Source organism: Puma concolor, chromosome E3 (genome assembly GCF_028749965.1).
Source record: "Puma concolor isolate L17-30 chromosome E3, mPumCon1.1.hap2, whole genome shotgun sequence".
Taxonomy (NCBI): domain Eukaryota; kingdom Metazoa; phylum Chordata; class Mammalia; order Carnivora; family Felidae; genus Puma; species Puma concolor.
The window spans coordinates 19,144,247-19,163,399 of record NC_141682.1 but is presented as its reverse complement, the minus strand read 5'-3'; the positions used below and the strand labels follow the sequence as shown (position 1 = coordinate 19,163,399).

The 19,153-nt window shown below is 53.8% G+C and overlaps 1 protein-coding gene across 6 annotated transcripts; it reads right to left on the bottom strand.

Annotated features, from left to right (window-relative positions):
• Positions 1–78: 78 nt before the first annotated feature.
• TAOK2 (TAO kinase 2) lies at positions 79–18,351 on the bottom strand. Of its 6 annotated transcripts, none has more exons than XM_025919559.2 (19): positions 17,574–18,348; positions 14,353–14,519; positions 14,093–14,164; positions 13,893–13,994; positions 13,353–13,398; positions 13,124–13,220; positions 12,861–12,974; positions 12,664–12,755; positions 10,538–10,631; positions 10,359–10,440; positions 9,389–9,556; positions 8,952–9,230; positions 8,623–8,784; positions 6,755–7,120; positions 6,469–6,672; positions 5,941–6,180; positions 2,593–2,805; positions 1,439–1,621; positions 79–1,346 (listed from the first exon to the last, which is right to left on the bottom strand). In XM_025919559.2, exons 2-19 carry the CDS (start codon positions 14,482–14,484, stop codon positions 825–827), a joined length of 3,168 nt encoding a protein of 1,055 aa, XP_025775344.1. In that variant the 5' UTR covers positions 14,485–14,519; positions 17,574–18,348; the 3' UTR covers positions 79–824. The 6 variants fall into 6 exon arrangements, with proteins under 6 accessions (XP_025775344.1, XP_025775352.1, XP_086548564.1 ...); XM_025919567.2 differs by having other exon boundaries at positions 8,952–9,212; XM_086692439.1 differs by lacking the exon at positions 79–1,346 and adding an exon at positions 1,759–1,866 and having other exon boundaries at positions 1,485–1,621.
• Positions 18,352–19,153: the final 802 nt, after the last annotated feature.

The window sequence follows — 19,153 nt, the reverse complement described above, 5'->3', positions numbered from 1 at the left end:
TTTAAATACAAATGACACTATCACCTCCCACGAACAGTCCTTAATACACACTTTAGACAGAAAGGGTGAGTCCCGGGGTCTGTTAGAATAACCAACAGTTTATTAAAAGCTTGCTGTGGGGCTCTGTGCCAACCCCATAGCTGGGAGGGGTTCCCACGACTGCCCCCAGGTCTGGAAGCAGCCCCTTCCAAGGTCCTTCCCTTGTTCCCCTGCCCCAGCTCTGATCTCAATAAAAAAAAAAAAAAAAAAAAAAAAAAAGAAAAAGAAAAAGAAAAAAGATAAAGGACAAAACGGCACAGGACGTCAGACAGCAACGGGGGAATGGAGAGACCAGGCATCCTGACCCCAAGACAACATCCTGATCCTTTCCTAGGAAGGCCTTTTCCTTCTGTTCTCCCCACCTAGACCTGCTCTGCCACACCTCAGGTCTGGGGGGCCTGGCATCCCCAGTCCATGGCCCCATTACAGGGGGTAGTATAGTTCTCTGAATATAATATATCTAGACCCACCCTTCCCCTCCCCCAGGGGACCAGATGAATATTTGACACGCACATCTCCCTCCTTTCCCAAGGCTGTGATGGAGAGAGACCCTGGCACCATGGTGGGGAGGCAAGGGCTCCTGGTCAGCCTTGAGGCACCGAGGCCCAAGCTGGCCCTGGGCCACTGGCCAGCCCAAGAAGCTCATGAGATGAGGAGGTCTAAGGGGAGCTGGAGCCAACATCCTGTCCCCCACCTGTCGGTGGACCTCAAGCTTACAGCCCTCCAGGAACCGGCTCCACCCACCCCTGCCCCTGCCCCATTCATCTGCTCATCCACCCTGCACTTCAGGAATAGAAGTGGGAGGAACCATTGAGGATGTGGGAAGCGACACTGGTGCTACGGCTCAGAGGCCCAGGCACTGCAGCAGCAGGTGGGCCCACGTTGTCGCTGCCACTGCCCCCTGAGGCTGCCCGCCGCAGGGGCTGAGGGCTGTTTCTTAGCAGCAGCAGGGCTCCACCACGAGGTGTCCCACTCTGTGTGGGGGGCCCCAGCCAGTTTGGGGGACCCGGAGGAGCCAGCAGAGAGGGCTGACGCCAGGCTGGGGGGGGCATGCCCGGTGGAGGAGGGCCATGGCTCCAGTGTGCCCCTGATCGGGGAACAGGACGGGAGGGCCAGGCAGGGGCAGGAGGTGGAGCAGGATAGCCCTGTGCAGCAGCCTCGGCTGGGATGCCCCCCAGAGCCATACTGGAGAAGCCCAGCCTCATGCTCTCAGCATCGAAAGCCTCGATCTCACGGGCCTGCCGCTCGAGCAAACTCCGGATTCGCTCGGAGCGCCCTGTCTGCAAGGCCAGCAGCTCCTCTTCCACCTGGGACACCCAGAAAAGAGGTTAGCGCATCCGGGGGCAGGAGGTGGGGAGCCTGCCCTCCCCAGCGCCTCTTGGTGCCGGAGCCCCCTTACCCGCTGCTCCAGCAGGGCCCGCCTCAGAGCCACCCTCTGCTCCAGCTCCCGCAGCTCCCGCTCATGCTGGCTCTCGGTGCGGATCTTGATCTTGCTCTGGTAGGCGTTTAGCAGCTCCAGCTCCTGCTGCAGCTGCTGCCGAAGGGCCTGGAATTCTGCCTCCTGGGTCTCATCAAGCCGTAGCTGGCAAACAGGGAGAACTAATTTTAGGGGCCTCCTCCCCCACCCCCGCAATCCTCCCCTGCCCCAGGTAGGCCTGGGCCCTAAGGTTTCAAGAAGCAGCCAGTCTCAACATCTATCAAAATGAAAGGTCGCCATACCCTGTGACACAGCAATTACACTTCCAGGAATTTATCCCCCAGGTATACTTGCACATGTGCTCGAAGGTGTTCACTGAAGCGTTGTGATAGCAAAATACTGGAAACAACCTAAATGTCCACCAATAAGGGATGGGTTAAATAAATTATGGTACGTCCATACCATGGAAAACCCTACACTGTTTAAAAAATGAGATAAGTGTACTGACATGGAAAAATGTCCAAGAAATACTAGGTGGAAAAAGAAGAGAGCAGTATGTACAACACAATCCTACTTTTGTTTATAATTTTGTGTAATCTTTCAAATATGCATAGGGAAAAAACCTAAAATACAATTATTAACAGTTAACTGAGATTGGGTCAGAGAATGGGATTGGGTGAGAGAATGGCAATGAATAGGGGCACTGTCACTTTTTACGCTATGGGTATTTTTTAATTGGCCCATTCCAGTGTTGTTGTGTGATCACTTTTGGAACAGCAATCTTCAAAATCCTCAGAAGTCTGGGTAAATTGGCCCAAGGGCCACGATCATTTTGATTTGCTCCCTGTTCACACATTAAACTAACTCAGGCCCAGGAAACAATTATAGCCACTCTTTCCTTGGTGGTTCTTGGTAGAGTAGTCAGGCTGGCTTTGTCAAGACCTTAAGAAAATACTCAAGAGAGATAAAAAAAAAACCATTGTGGAGAATACTAACAGTGGGAGAGTATCCAAGTTTCCCCCAAGAACAAAAGCCCCATCTTTCCCCGCACTCCCCCACTTCCAACTTCCCATAACCAAGGCGGGAGTACAAAGGCCAGCCTCCACCACGCTCCCTCCCTGGACCCCAGGCCTCACCGCCTGCGAGCTGAGCATCTCTGAGATGGACTGGTCATACTGCTCGGCTAGAATCGCCAGCTTGCGGGTCTGTTCTTCCTTGAGCCGCTTAAGGAGGCTCTTGTGCTGAGCTTTGGGTGTGGTCTCCAGCAAGTGTGCCCGCAGGGCCTTGTACTGCCGAGTCTGGATCTTACACGTCTCCTGGAACTGCTTCTTGATCTGCAGCTCCTTAGACTATGCAGTGGACGGACCAAGGGGAGATGGGGGCAAGGGAGAGGAGGAGGAGGAAGAGGAGGAGGAGGAGGAACAACCAGGGGAGAAGGGGAGAAGAGAGAGAGGAGGAGAGGAGACAGAAGCAGAGACAGGGAGAGGGAGAGAAACAGAAAACATGTTAGACAGAGGGGGCGGGGGGAGCTGTATACAGACAGACATGGAGAGATGGGATTGTGCTGAAGAGAGATCAGGAAGATTCTCAATGGGCAAGAGATACAAGTAAACAAGAGCATGTTCCAAGAGCATGTTCAGGGTTGGGTAGAAAACACAAGAAACAGCAGGAGAATTCGTGGACAGAGAACTGAGAATCTTTAGGGTACGGAGTACACACAAGAAGCTCTGACCATGCAAAGACAGAGGAAATACAACCCAGAGACAGAAACCAAGTGAGCAGATACAGAACGTGCACAAGAGTGAGAAAACCAAGTCACATAACACACCCATGGAAGAGAGCGACACAGCTAAGGAAAGACAGAGAAAGTCCCAGGTTCAACACCTTAGGGTGGGAGGGAGGGAAGGAGGATAAGCTCCGAGCTGAGAAATGGATAAGATGGGGTGGCCCCATCTAGGGCCACGTAAGGGAAAGGGGCAAAGGAGGTGGCCAGAAAGGGCCTGACAGGTTCAATGGGCCAGCGGCTGCTACCCTGACCAGATCTCCACATCCCAGCCCAGCCCCTTAGACACTCAGCTCCCACTCCAAGCCCACAACCAATCCCATTTCCATGCCCCCACTCTCTGCCTGGCCCCCCAAACTCACCACCCCCTACTGTAGTTTGCAGTCCCTTCCCCAAGCCCTCTAGGGTAAAGCCTAATTAATGCCAGGGGAGATATTCAGTTCCCAGAAGGGAACCACATAGGGAAGGGGCTGGGACAAAAGGCAGGTGATAAGGACAAAAGGCCCCGGAACCTAAGGACACTCTCTGGAAAAGAACCCACCAACAGGGGAGCTGTGGGGCCAAGAAGTTCTGTGGAAGCTCAACAGGGGCCCAGACCTCTGAGCTGGTGGTGGTCATGGTGCAACGAAGCTATGAAGGCAGAGAGGATGAGGCTGAGGAGTGAAAGGGGTTAAGATAACGTAGATGGGGGTGAAGAGGTCATGGAACTGGGGGCCAAGGGTCCAGACTGGGGGCATACCGGGGAGGCTAGGCGGCAGGACAAAGCAGACAGAGGCAGCCTGGGCCAAAGGTACAGTTCCGCTCAGATATTTTATTTGTGTTTGTCTTTTTCTTTTTTTGGTGGGGGAAAGGGGACAGGTTGGAAGGGAGACAGAAAAACAAAATCAAAGAGAGAAAAAAAAAACATGACTTCCCACCCACCGCCACCCCTGGCCCCAGGCCTGAGTTGATGAGGGTGAGGATGAGCACACACACAGTGGGAGAACAGCAATAACTTAGGGTGGGGAGGAGTGTCAGGAGAACACAAAGTGTAACTTCCGGACTCCTGGTGGAGGAGGCTGCCTGTCTAGAGGTCCAGAGGACTGGGCTGAGGTGGGGAAGTGTACTAAGGAGGGAGGGGTGAAAGGGAGGAGAGGACTGGAACTGGAGAAACCTCACTGAGTAATGGGAAATAAAGTGCTCGATGCTCTAAGATTCGGGCAGGGGAAGAGCTAGTCGGTTACCTCCAAGGAGGCAGGGCCCGGGACTGGCGGGGTCGGGATCGCCGCCCAATTAGAGTCCCGGGCGCTGATTGGCGAGAGGCAGAGGGCACTAGCCGGCGCTGGCTACGGGGCAGCAGCCGGGGGATACGGCTGGGCCTCTCACCTCGGAGCAGGCCCCAGCTGGCCAGTGTGTGGATAGCCCAAGGGGGCAAGTGGGAGGCTAAACCCTGGCTGGCCCGTGCCAGGCGCCAGTTCCAGCCCTTGCACAGGGTCCAAAACCTCGCCAACAGGGCTAGCGGGTGTCGGGCAGTGCGGGGATTACCCCGCCGGGGCCCAGGAACGGGCAGACGGCTGCGGAAGCCATCCTTGTTGGTCTTGGGGTAGAGTGCAAACAGGCCTCGGTCCCCCACAGCTCCACAGCCCTGTAGGGCACAAAAGGCCACAGGCGACAGGCGCAGCAGAGCCCGCAGCCAGAGTCGAGAGATGCCCCGGCGCATCCGGGGGCCCTGCTGCCGCACCCATTTGCCCCCAGCTGCCAGAGCTGCCAGAGGTAGAGCCAGGCCTGGCCAGGCTAGGAGCCAGGCAGCCCCAAGGCCCAGAGGGACACCCATAAGGCCACGGCGCCAGCTCAAACCCAGGACAGCCCCCAGTGCAGTGCCCTGGGCCAGGAGGAGGAACAGACTGGGGGGCAGGTGCAGAGCTGTACAAAGAAGTAGGTAGGAGGCCCCCAGGCCCACCAGCCCGACCTCAAGGGCCAGGAGCGCTGCCTGCAGGCCACCCCCACCCTGGGCTGCCAGCAGTGGGAGCAGCAGCAGAAGTAGCAGGGGCAGGAGGCCAGAGGAGGATCCCACTGCAAAGGAGAGGCCAGCCAGGAGGCCATGGGACAGGAGTCCAGGGAGCTGGCTAATAGGGCCATGCCTCAGACGTGTTGGAGGGGGTTCAGGGGGGATGTCTGGTGAGGGACAGCCATCTCCAGGATCCCTCGGGGTCCTAATTGGCGCCCCCTCTTCCTCTTCCTCATCTTCCTCGGGGACTGGGGTCAGCGCTGGGCCCGGGATCCAGCCAAGCTCAAATTCCTCATCCAGGAGGCTCCCGTCCTGCTTCTCCCATAACCTCCATTCCCCAGCTGCCTCCTGGCCCACAATGCTCCTCTCTTGGGGCGCCAGGGATGGGACCCTAAGCTCTTCTATCTCCTCCTCAGGCAGACCCCAACCTTCCTCATCAATCAAACTATGTTTTTGTGGGTTGGGACTAGGGGTTCCTGATTCTTCCCCCAATATCCTCTGTTCCTCTGGCTCCAGGGTAGCCCCTTCCTTTCCCAGAATCCTTCTCTCTGGAACTGCTTCCTCCTCCTCCTCCTCTCCCAGAATTCTTTGGTTCAGGACTGCCTCCTGGCCAGATGAGCAGGGCTGCTCTTCTCTAGGGGTGCCTGTGCTGGGTGGTCCCAGAGCCCCAGGAATGGGGAGCGGGAGGCCCGGGGGACGCTGGCCTGCACGTACTTTGAGGCTCTTGGGCTGCTGGCGAACCTGGGCTGCATGCTTCTGCCGCAACTCCTGCTCACGCCGCTTGTTGTACTCCAGCTGGTTGCCCAGCTCTGTCTGGTGCTGCAGGCGGGTGAGTTCGGCCCGTGTGCGCTGGACAGCCTGGAGCTGCCGTAGCTCCAGCTCTCGCGTGGCCTCATGCTGCCGCAGCAGCAACGCACACTCCAAGTCCTTCTGGGTCTGCTTCTTGTTCAAATCCTGAGGCAGAAGGGAGGCAGGGCCCAGAGCTCAGTCAGGAAGCCTTGTTGGTGTCAAGAGAGCCCCAGAACTCCCTGGCAGAGGGAGCTGAGCATGGGGAGCTGAGGGGTGTAAAGGAGCCAAGCTGCTGGCTGGCCTGGGAATGGAAGCCCAGGGAGCTCTAGCAGAGTGACAGGCACGAGGAAACAAGGGGTGTGGAAGAGAAGCCAAACCACAGCACGAAAGAGGGTAGAGGGAAAAATAGGTGCCTGTGCTGTGGGGAGGGGGATGGAGGGTGGGGTGGCCTACCTCCCGCAGCAGGTCCTGGTCCAGGCTGTGACGGGCCAGCAGCATCTTGCGCTTATACTGGCGACACTGAAGCTCAAAGTACTGACGCTGTCGCCGCAGCAGCCCCGCCTCCTCCTCTGCCTGGCACTGCTGGAGTTGCTCCTTCTGCCGCAGAAGCCACTCGGCCTTCTCCCGCTTGGGTGTGCTGGGGTTCTCCTGGAGCTCCTGGGCAAGGCCATGGGGAGGGCAGGGAGTCAGGGCACCTCACCCACCACAGGCCCTGTCCGTTGCTGCAGCCCCATCTCACCTCCTTTAGCTGCTCCTTCCGAAGTTTGTAGGTTCGCTTCTGTGCCTCCAGCAGGGCCGCTAGCTCTTTCTTCTGCTGCCCAAGGATGTGCTGCTGGAACTTTCGCTCCTCGGCCTGGGCGGCTCGTGCCTCCTTCTCACCAATGGCCTGGTGCCGCCGGGACAGTTTTTCTGCCTCAGCCCCAAAGCCGGCCCGCTGTGCCTCAAGCTCCCGCTGTAGCCGTGCGCTATGCTCCTCACGTTCACCCCTCAGCCGTGACTCCAAGGCCAGCAGCTGTTTCTGGTGCTGTCGTCGCATCCGCTTATAGCCACTCAGCTGCTCCCGCAGGGCTGAGTCCTGCTCATGCTCCTGGATCTGACGGCTGACCTGGGGCAGGACAGAGGATGAGAAGTGGGGCTCAGTCCTGGCCTCATCTCATTACTCACATGGTTTTCATGCTCTATTGGTGAACACGGATTTCAGACTCATGGGTTCGGTTCTCATTTGGTGCCTTCATCACACGTAGCCGCTCTGAGTCTGCCACCTCCACTGGATGATGGAGATACAGTCTATTTCACAAGCTGATATCACTGAATGAGTTGATAAAAGGTGCCGCACGCAGGGCCCGATGCAAAAGTGGCAACAATTCAGGTTAGTTCAAAGTCAAACATACCTGGGCCCAACACCCAGCTTGGTCACTTACTAACCAGGTAACCTCAAGCAAGTTAATGACACTAGCCTCAGTTCCCTTATCTGCTAAATGGGACAATACCACCTCCTTATAGAAAGCTGTGGAGATTACGCCTGATACATGCATAATAGCGTCTAGAACACTCTGAACTAACAAACACTGTTTTTCTTCCCCTTCAGCAAACACTGAGGACTCATTACAGCCCAGGTATGCAGCTGGGATCTGGGCCCTGAGATGTTGGGAGTATCAAGAACACTGGGCCTGGATGTCCACATCTGAGGTTTGGAGCTCAGGTCCCATTGTCAAGTGGGCACAACTCCAACTAGTCCAGGTGGCCAAGTCCCTGGAAATCAGGGACCGGAAATCAGGTCCAGGAAACCCTGGACCTCTCTACACAGTACAATAAAGCACTAAGCATCACAGGATCTGAAGGGCTGTCCCATAAGAATATACTAGACCAATCACTGACCCATAACGGAATTAATGTTGGTGTTTGCAACTAAGCAAGAATGAAATCTAAAGGTTTACTCAAAGTATGGATGAAAGACTGTGTTTTATGAAAAGTCTACCCATCTTTTCCTGTGAACTGAGAAAAACATTACCATGACTTGATCTTAGGAAAACCAGTCTTGCTTAATTTGAGAATCTGAAAACCACCAAAGGTGTTTCGGCAAGTGCCTTGGACAAGCAGAACATCTGAGTCACCACTGCCTCATCTCTCAACTGGGATCATACCCTCTCTCTCCAGAGGAGCTGGAAGGATGAAATACTCAGGCATGTGTGTGAGCCTGAGAGCTAATCATGGTATGAGGCAGACACTGGCCACTATTCCTGCCTTCCAGGAGCATAAAATCCAGCACACCTATCATAATGTCATTTAGAAGCACCACAGCACAGGGATGTGATACACCTGGCTGGTCAAGGGCCTGGGAAGTCACCCCAGGACATGCTACTTAAGCCTAGCCATGAAAATGGAGGAAGAGTTTATCAAACTACGAATACCCATATCGGGCAATGTGACCAAAACAGTCCGTTGGGAGAAAAGAATGGAGAGGGTCAAGGAGAGGAGAAAGTGAAAGACGGCAACAAAAAGTGAGAGCGGAATCTGAACTTAATCCAGTGCCAGAGGGGAAAAACAAATCATCTCTGGACTTAAGAGTTTGGGGCATCCAGGCTGAGGGAGGATGGCTACACTTACCAGGGAGGCAGTACGGATGGTGGCAAAGTGATCCCTGTTGCGGCAGTAGGCCCGGCGGCGGGCAGAAGAGGTGGTAGAGGTGGGAGCTGGGGCTGCGGGTGGCTGGAGAGGACCTGGGGTCATCTCCGGCTGGTAGGGGTCATCATACAAGTTGTCAGAACCCTAGAGGAAGGGAAGGTGAAAGGGATGCCCAAGGTTCAGAGGCCACTGGGACCAAGAGGAGATCCCTGGAGACCCAGTCTGACTTAGAGGAGGAGCAATCACACTTGGGAGGGAGAGCTGGGGCTCGGCCTTGTCACCATCAGGCCTCCTGAGGGTGAGCTGCATACCGGCAGTCGGTGGATGATGGAACTATGGGAGGTAACTGTATGCTCCCCTTCTTGCATCATGGCCATCTCTCGGGCTTCAGGGCCTTCCTCTTCCTCCTCTTCCTCTTCCTCCTCCTCCTCTTCCTCCTCGTTGTCCGAGGCATCAGCTAGGCTATTGACTGAACTGCTCTGGCTGGAGGCGCTGATGGACATGCTTGGCACTGAGTGGCTACTCTCTAGACTGGTCAGCGTCCCAGCCCGGTGCATGTAGGGCTCGGCCTCCTGTGGACAGGGCGCAGGCTGTTGGGCAGGGAAGGGGAAGGATAAGGGGTATGTATATGGAGATAGCACAGGGAGACAGAGGGCAGGAGGAAGGAGAGGGAAGGTGAGCCAAGCAACTGCTAGGAGGCAAGCAAAACACAGTGGGGAAAAAAGGGTGGCAGGGTAAGCTGGGTCACCTCCTCCTCCTCTGGGGCTTCAGCACCAGGGCCATTGGGTGCTTCTTGGAACAGTATCTTCTTCATCTTTCGGTACTGCAAATTGTCCAGCTCCCGCACGGCATCCTTGGTCCTCTGGATCAGGTCCATGATGACTGTGGGTGGCCGCTCCCGGAGCACAAAGCGGTGCTGAGGGGAGAGAACACTGAGGCCTGCTGCAGAGCACCTACCCCCACCCCAAATATCCCATGGGCCCTGACACTCCCTCTGGCCTGAGGAACTTCCCTGGGGCCCATGCCCACCAGGAGCTGATGCTGGCCTTGTGCTAGGTAAGCCCTGCCCCCACATTTTCACCACCCAATCACCCCTCCCCAGACAGGCTCCTGTTCCTCCAAGCACAGCTGACAGACAAGAACAGTCAGGAGATCTGGATTCTAGTCCAGGTCCTCTATCAACATGCTGTGTGCCCCTGGACACGTCATGAGGCCTCTCTGGATTTCATAAGGTATCCCACAATTATAAAACAAGTAGGTCAAACTAGACTGTCTACATCAGTTCCCAACGAGGGCTCCTTAGGCCCCATGGATCTGTGAAGGGAATGGGGGCCCCTCTACTTTTGATATCTCAAAACACACCTAAGGGAAATCATACATTTACCCATGACAAGGCTACCCAGGCTTTTGGCTTGAATTACATCAGATCAGTGTGGTAACCCTGGTTATCGCACGCAGACCAGAAGCTCTGGCTGGCAATTATATACGTCTTTGATTAACAAGAGATGGGAAAACAAATTATTACTTAATAAATAAAGACAGTCTGGTAGACAAAATCTTGCAAAACACAGAGTCCATTGGGCACTGGGAATGAGGGTGGGAATTCATACATGAAGTTCTTGGTGGAGGAAGAGCTGGGAATCACTAATTTCACTGAAGGGTTTTGTGGTTCTAACAGGCAACGGTTCTAGGAGAATGCTAGGCCAGTGAGCCCTTACCTTCAGAAGAACCTCTGAGGTTGGTCTGTCTTGAGGGATTTTCTGAAGACAGGAGTCAACAAAATTCCGGAAGTACTCAGACCTAGAAGTCATGGGAGGATGAGGAAGGGGGGGAGGCCATAAGCCAGGTAGCCTTACCCTATGGCCTAACCCCTGGGCCCAGGAATCCCAGTCCTCACCAGTGTCCTGACTGGAGCACGGGGGACTCGTTCTGTGCAATGTGGTATAAGGCACTCATCGCATTCATGTTAAACAGCGGTGGTTTCCGTTCCGCTACAGAGAAAGGTGAACAGGGAGAAGGTGAGAGGTGGCAGATGGGCAGAGGAGTGGAATGGAAATCAGAGGATTGGGGTTCACACCCCAGCTCCCTGACTTCCTTGCTGTATGGCCCTGAGCAATTCTCATCATCTCAATTAATTTCCTCCATAAAATGTAACACCCATCCTCTCCCCTGTATACAATGGAATAGAGATCAAAGGCAGAAAGAAGCAGTTATCAGCCCAACTAACATTCTATTAGGTGCCAAGTAAGAGCAAAAAACTTGCTAAGTGTTAAGGGAAAGATAAGGAAAAACAAGAAACAGGCTCTGTCCTCAAGGAACCTCTAGCCTAACAGGAAAGATTAAGTAAAACTCAACAAGTACTATCAAGTTACCAGAGGCAGACAGAAAAATGGTTGGGAAGCTGGAAGTGCATGTGGGTTCTCAAGCTGGTAGGTGTGCAGGGGATTAAGGGCAGGTCTTTTGGAAAAAGGGATATTGGAGCTGGGCCTTAGATTAGAAGTTGCAAGCCAGGAGCTCCTCGAGGCCCAGACAAATGTTTTGTTATGTTTTTGGCCCAAATAGCAATTTTTAAATTACATTCCAACCTAGCAATTTAGTAATAATACCCTAAATGTCCGGTTTCTTCTAAAAACTTAGATGTGGTGAAAAGGAGCCGACACTTACGCATAACGATGGGCTAGAGCAAAGCAATAGCAGTCTCCAGTTTGCCGTAATCTTTTTCACATTACTTCTTTGATACGCACTATCTGCTTATAACCAGGACTGGTGGTTTCTTTTCAATAACAGAGAAATATTTCTCGGCGTCCACATCTCTACCAAAAAGTAGGAATAAAATGGACAGCTCTATATTTTTCTTCTACCTGGCTTGTTCCAATGTATTTGCATCACCTGCCCAGCTGTGGTCTCGAGTGACAAATGCACGTATGTGGACATGGAGGGAAAGGGCGTGTCCAAATCTCGGACTTCGGGAAGAAGACAAAATACAAACCAAGTTAAGAAAGTGGAAAAGTTCATGACACACTCAGGGTGTGGAGCTTACAAAGGTGAGAGCCAACTTTCAGAAAGCAGGGCTTTTAGCTTGGTGGAAGGAAGCGCAGGGATGGCATAGGTCTTGAAGGGAATGGGGAGCACTGATGGCTCTGAGGAGGGGAGCGAAGCAACAGCACCCGGCTAGGGCAGATCTCTCTGACATAAGAGAGACTGGAGGGAAGAAGAGACTGGAGGTAGAAAAGATCATGGCAGGAAGTTGTTGATAAGAGAGACTAACAGCATCTCTTTTCTTGGGCAACTGTCTGTGCCGGGCACTGTGTTGGAGGCTTTACAAACATTACCTCACTAATAGTTAATTTCAGTAGCATAGGCTGGCAGAGACGAGAACCCGGACAGGCTTCAAGGCCTCATGAACTCACGTGAGCCTTACTCTCTGGCCTCATCATTCACTGCTCTTTACATGGCATTACCTGCAATATTTCAAACAACTGAAGACAGTCTCAGCTCCGCATGCCTGCTCTTACCTATCTGGAATGCTCTTCCCTATAGTCTTTCAAACAGCTATTATCTACTTTATGGTTCTGCTTAGATATCTGCTGTAAGATATTCCTTAGCCCCTGAAATAGATCAAGTCTCTTGCTTTATGGTTGTACTGCTCCTGTAACCTCCATTCAGCTTCTGTCCCAGTAAGAGAAAACACATCTGTTTCCCTAACTGGAATGTAAGTTCCACAAGGCCAAGAACCTCATTCATTGCTATACCCCCAAAACCTGCTAGCATAGCGTGGTACAAAGCTAGCACTCAAAAAAAAAGTAAAACTAGAGTAGTGGACAGGAAAAGAATGCTCTGATATCCTTAGGTCTAAGAACTGGCAGGATTTGACAGCTGCCTGACTTGGGGGTCAAGGGTACAGTCAAAATGGACAGGAGCTTGGAGGCCTGAGGATGAAATGGTATGGGGATGGAAACAGACAGAGAAAGAGAAAGCAGTGGAGAGAAAAGAGGATGAAGAAACAGAGGATGTCGTCCTTACCCAGCTCGATGCAGGTTATCCCCAAGGACCAGACATCCACTTTGCCATCGTACTGCCCCTCATCCATTGCGAGGATCACCTCTGGAGCCATCCTGGGAGAATGGTCAGGAGAAAGAGGCTTATCACCTGCCCAGACTCTGCCAACTATTGCTCCCAACATCCTAGGGGCTCCCTCCACTCACCACCATCCCACTCACCAGTACGGGGTGCCCACAAAGGAGTTGGCGGGTGCCATGATAGATGCAGAGCCGAAGTCCCCTAGCTTCACCAAGCCTGGCTCTGATAGCAAGATGTTTCCAGCTTTCACATCCCTGCCGGAGATGAAGCACAAGGATGAGGCATACATCTCAGGAAGGCTGGGCAAGGGGCTTTAGCACCAGGTTTCCAAGAAGGCTGCAGCCCAGCTGAATAAGTGGTGTAGAGCACACCCCCTCCCAGCCATTGTCAACGTTCCTTGTACCTATGGATCATGTTGTGGGAGTGCAGGTAAGCCAGGCCCTGAAGGGCCCCATGGGTGACAGCTGCAATCTCCACCTCCTGAAGGGGCTTCTTGTGCACTGGGGAGTGAGGGAAAAACATCAAACTGAGGGAGCCCAAGGGTGGGGCTGGAACAAGCTCCCCTGATCCCTTTCCCTACAGCTTCTTTGCTCTTCTCACTTCTCCCACTTGTTGGCCAAAGAGCCACTTACCTTCTAGAAGGTCAGAAGCTGAGCCCAGGCAATACTCCATCACCAGCTAAGAAAGGGTGAAGGGTCAGAGATAAGCACATCTGGTCACCCCTGGCCCACCTCTCTTGGGCAGAGATCCAAACAGAGAGCTTCTCTGCCTATCCTTCACTCAGGCATTACCTCCAGGGTGAAGACAAAGAGGAAGGACAACTGAGAAAACGTGGTGGTGGTGGTGGGAGAGTTCCTAGTCAGGGCCTCCCCTAGGAAGGGGAGACAAGATACCACAACTCCCATCTGAATCCTTTCAAAGCCCCATTATATCTCCATTTCCTCCAGCCCATATGCCCCTTTCCAACTACTAACAGTTTATGACTCTCTTCAAACGAGCCTCTCTTTCTGGAGACACTGTTGTCCATGGGTTTGCCTGAGGACTAAAGAGGTTGGGAGAGACTTCCTCCCTTCCAAGGTCCCATAATGGCACCTGGAACAGGGCCCACTAAGAGACTGGACCAGGACAAGGATGGGGGCAAAGATCAGGCCAGATTCAGTGGGCTAGCTCACCCAAGCCGTGTGCTCCCTCAGGTAACAGCCCCGGTACTGAATGGTATTGGGGTGCCGGAGCTTCTGCAGGAACCGCACCTCCTTGATGATGTCCTGCCACTTCTGAGAGGAGGTCAGGGAAGAAGAGGTTTACTCAGCCCGCACATTGAGCCTGGGGTCCCCTGCTCTGTCCCTTACCATTCTTGTCAAACCTGACCCACCTCATTTGACTGCTTCCCACTATAGGACATCTTCTTGATGGCCACCACCTCACTATTCCGGACATCTCGGGCCTAGAAGACCAGACCAGAAGCTGGTGAAAGCCCTTGGTGAGAACTGGGCAGCAGGAAGATTTTTTTGGCCCAAAAGGAGAGGGCGGGAAAGGCTGGTGTGGTATGGCAGTGCAGAAGGAGGCTTGGAGGTCCACAGGGGGAAGAATGCAGTGCCCATCCCTACCCCATTCTCCTAAGCCCCAACTTACAAAGTACACGGCTCCAAAGCTGCCATGGCCAATTTCCCGGAGATCAGAGAAGAGCTTTTCAGGGTCATCCTTGAAGAAGAGCTCAGCCACATCAGGGTCCTTCAGGCTCCCGGCCCGGCCCCCAGCTGGCATGATGGCCCCTGGGGGCCCTGAGAGTGGGGCCTGACCTGGAGAATGAAGAGGGGACCCTTACAGCGAAGATGAGACACTCAGAGAGGGGCAGGGACCCCTCAAATTTCTGCCTTCTCCTCCCCTAGTTCCCTGATGAGGGGGAGGCACCGCTGAGGAAGGGCAGGGGGGAGATTAGGAACAACATCAAACCTCCAAAAAAATGAAGTTGCCCTAGCAACCAGAGCACGGGGGCCGGGTCCCTGGAGTCCCTAAAACTGCTAGGAAGACTGAGAGCTAAGCATCCTCACCACCCCCCTCAGCCCTCAGTAAGATTCATTTCCCTACAACCCCCCTACTTCTCCCCTCAAGAATAAAAGATCCCACCTCCTAGCCAGAACCCCAGATTCCCAAGTGTCCTGTCCCACAAGTCCCATACCCCAAATATTTCCAGGCACCTTCCTGTTCCCCTTGGCGTCGAGGCCCCCTCCTCCCTCAACCTCTCACACCCTGGAAGAGAGCAGGAAACGGCCAGGCCGGAGGTAGTGGAAATCCGGCCATTGTTAGAAGTGGGTATTGGCCCAGAAGGGCCAGAAGACTTGCTCTCAAAAAGGGCTAGGGACATTGTGGCAGGGAGGATGGGAAGGACAGGGACAGAAATGGTGGCTGGCTTTGGGGACCTCTCTGTGGCCTGGGCTGTCTTACTTGACCAGTCCAATTGCATATGCATCACACACAGGTACAGGACATTTGTGGTGTACAAATAACATTTATTGAGCATGTACAGTAAGCACCTTACATGCATCTCTCTCATTCAACCCTTGCCACAACCTTGTGAGGTATTACTATTGGGGTACCCTTATCTTGCAATGAGGAAACAGGCTCAGAAAGGTTAAGTGACATCCAAAGCTGGTCCTCTACCACTGTTTTTAAAACAGTGCTATGAAACAAGCAGGGCAGGATAGGGATCACCATTTCACAGATGAGGTGACTGAGGCATAGAAAGGAAGGAGGACTTCTTCAAGGTCAGAGAAGAGGACCTTCTCTCCAATCAGGCCTGTGTGCTTATTACTCTCTTAGCCCCCCTCCTGCAGGAAGCCTCCCTTGACCACTTCAGCCTTTGGGGAGAGCTCCTAGAGCACCCAGCCAAACACCCAGAGAAAGAGCCTGCAGTACCTGGTAGCCAAGGACCCCGCCCCTTTTCCCCAGGGAATGCCAGGCCAAGCTCCTGGCTAAGCACTTGTTGGAATTTAGGCACAAAAGAGCCTTCAGCAGAGCTGGACTCCCAGGGCAGAGTTCTAGCTCCTTTAAAGCACCTAACAATTTAGCATGTAATTATATTCTGTCGGGCATTGTTTCCTGTTGTGTTGTTAATTTTGTCTCAGCCCAACTGGAAGCTGGAGGGCAAGAAGTAAGCCTGACTCTCCGGTGGGCCCCCAGGGTGCAGAGGGCTCAGAATAGCCTAGGAGATTGATTGATTGCCCTCAGCCAAGCCCTCAGCAGCTCCCAAGCTGCTCAGAATCGGCCCCTTTCTCCATTCTCCTGCCAGCAACCCTGCCAAGCACCCCTCACCCCCACCACACACCCACACACAAAGGCAGGTGCTCACAACTTGCCAAAGGAATCTTCTTGACCTCTTTACCAGCACCCAGCCCAGAATGTCAACCCAGGACCATAGGCCACATGTAAGGATGCCAACAAAATATCACACGGGGCCTCTTCCTCAAATAATGAACATTTGAGCAATTACCAAGGTCTGTGCTAAATCACAACCACCTTCTCAAGGGACAATGTTATCACCATTCTGCAGATGGGGAAACCCAAGTCTGTCTGTCCCTAAACTACACTAACAGTACATCTCATTGGCAACATACAGCAACAGGGTTTTGAGTAAGTTCCTTATGCTTGGTCTTCTCTTCAGTAAAACGGATTACAGCATAGGGCTGTTGTGAGATTTTTAATGAGATCTCATCCTTAAGAACACTATGCAGACACTCAGCATATGGATTTTTCCTTCCCTGCCTCCAGGGTCACCACAAAAATGACTTAAGACTTTGGGGATCATCCTACCCCAGCAGCTTGGCTTTAACTGCGAAGAGACACCACTATGGCTATCATTTGTCAAAAGACAGAACCCTCTCAGGAACCTAGACCAAAGACTGGAATCAGGGTAGAGATGAAGGTCACAGTAGGGAGAAAAATCCATGAGACAGAAGACAGGAGCCAGAGCTTCCCATCAGGGAAAGCTTCTGAGTACAGTCCTCCTAAAAAGGAAGCTCTTCTCCCCACCCCACCCCCCATTCTTCTATCTCACCCCAACTCATTCCCCTTTGGACCCCTGGCCAAGAAGAGACGGCAAGAGACAGGTATGGAGCAGGGGCAAAACTTCATCAAGAACCTGGGTTCAAATCCTGATTCTGCTACTGTGTGACCTTGAGCAACCTCTCTGAGCCTCAATATTCTCAACTGTAAAATGGGAAGACGGCAATAAAAGAGGCCCCCACAGGGTGAATGGGGGGGGGTGTCACATGAGAGAACAGATATAAAACACTTGTAAATGACAGACCGCTTGACAAATGTATCACCATCAGCAGGAGGTTGGAAGGTAACAGTACAGGTGGGGGAAAATATTGCCAGGCATCCCCAAACACAAATGCACACACACACTTCCTTCAAAGGACAAGAAATCCAACCAGATCATGCCTAAAAAAAAAAAAAGCTAAGTGGACCCATCATAGAGATCAGAGGCAAGGGAATCAACACCCCAGAGCAATCAGGAGAAAGAGGTATAATGGAGAACAGGTAGCTGTGAGGGACAAAGTGAACATGGGAGAAGAGCAAAAGAGTGCAAACCCATCTAATTAGCTCAAGCACCTTAGGGCGTGACCCCCATAACATCAAAGACCCTGTCACCTGAGGTCCCCCATGAAACAGATATTATGAAGGAAGAGGAACAAGGTGGCAGCAGAAGGCACGGCTAGCCAGAGGCTGACCACTGGCCCACTGGGCTTCATCCTGAGGAGAGGGCCTACCCAGGCCCAGTTCCTCAAAAAGGAGCACGCTTTCTTCTCAATGCTAGACACAGGGACCCGCGCCCCTGCACCCCGTCTCACCTGGTAGGGGTCACTATGGTGCCCCAGCGCTTCCGCCTCCTCCTGGGGTCCTCCAGCGGCTCTGCCAAGCAGGGAGAGGGGCAAGGAGACCTTTCCCCTTGCCACCTCTTCCTCGGCTTTCGCCCTTCCTGAGGGGCGGGCCCGGGAAGCCTCCCCTGGAGGGGAGGGGGTGACAACCTGATCTGACCTCGCGGTCCAGTCCTCCTCCTCCGCGAGGGCGACAGTTGCTGAATCCCGGATTTCTGATTGTGGGGTCTGAACCCCAGATATTTGAACGAAGGGAGGCTGAATTTGATACCTGAACGCGTGGGGAATGAACCCCGGATACTGGTGCACGCAGGACCTGAACCCGATATTTGAAATCCTATGAAACGGAGCCCCAGGTTTAGAGAGGTTAGGACCCGAGTCCTGGATATGTGGGATCTGAGGGGCTGATACCCGGATATTTGAGAAGCGAGGAGTCAAGCCCGGAAATTCACGACGGAAGGGCCTGAGCCCCAGGTCTTCGGCCACCGACAGGGGGCCCACCCCGAGGACGTCCGGCCGCACGGCCCCTCTCACGCCGGGGTCCGAGGGTGACAGCCCTCACTCCCGCCCCGGTCTCCTCCCTTTCCCCCTTCCTCTCCTGAGGGCAGCTGAAAGATTGTAGCTAAGGGCGGTCCCCGCGCCTTCTCTCCCTCTCCTCTTCTCAGCCTCAGCCTCTCTCCGCACCACAGCCCCGGTCTCGTCCCGGTCTCCCTCTCTCTCTTCCTCCCAATTCCAAGATGGAGACCGGGCGGGAGCGCGCAGGCGCGGTAGGGACGCCGGGCCAAAGGGGGCGGAGCCCTAAGTGAATAGCCCCGCCCCTCTATCCTTACTGCCGCGGCCAGGGAGATGTGCAGCCACCAAGCCGGAGTGCGCGCGCGCTCCGCCACGCGGACCTTGGGATGGAAGGAGGCGGGGAGAAGGGCTAGGCTTGAAGGGGGAGGAGTTCAGCGCGCAGTCCGACAACTGGCGGTGGAGAGGGCTTCGGCGCATGCGTTCGCTCCCCCTAAGCGCAGAGCCCGAGCTTGTTGCTAGGGGAAGCTTTGAGGGGGCGCGAGTGGAAGGAAAGAAGAAGCCGTGATCTGCGCCTGCGTGTAGGGTAGCTGTTGGGAGGGGCAAGGGAGGGAGGCTTGCTGGGCTCGGAAAAGGCGGGAAAATGGACTGCTCTGGTTAGTAACCATACAGCCAGGACGTGGGCTCCTAAATTCGAGGAATCTGCTAGGAAAACTCAGTCTGTCAAATCCCTTCGGGAAGCAGGCATCTCACAATTGCATGACCTGCCCAAGGTCACAAAGCCTTTATGTCAGAGCATTTCCATGACCATACCCACCTAATTCTATCAACTAGTGGGAACTATCGACCTTATTTCATACAAGAAAACAAGACATAAAGTGGCAGAGCTGCGATCAAAAGGTGTTTTCCAAAGGCAAAAGGATAGAGCTGCAGTAATCCACGCCCTTTGCCAGCCTCTATCCCAAACTGAAGATTCAACAAGGTAAAGTCCCCCAAACCTGTCTGCCCTGAAATTCCCACCTCCATCCAATCCCCAATAAACA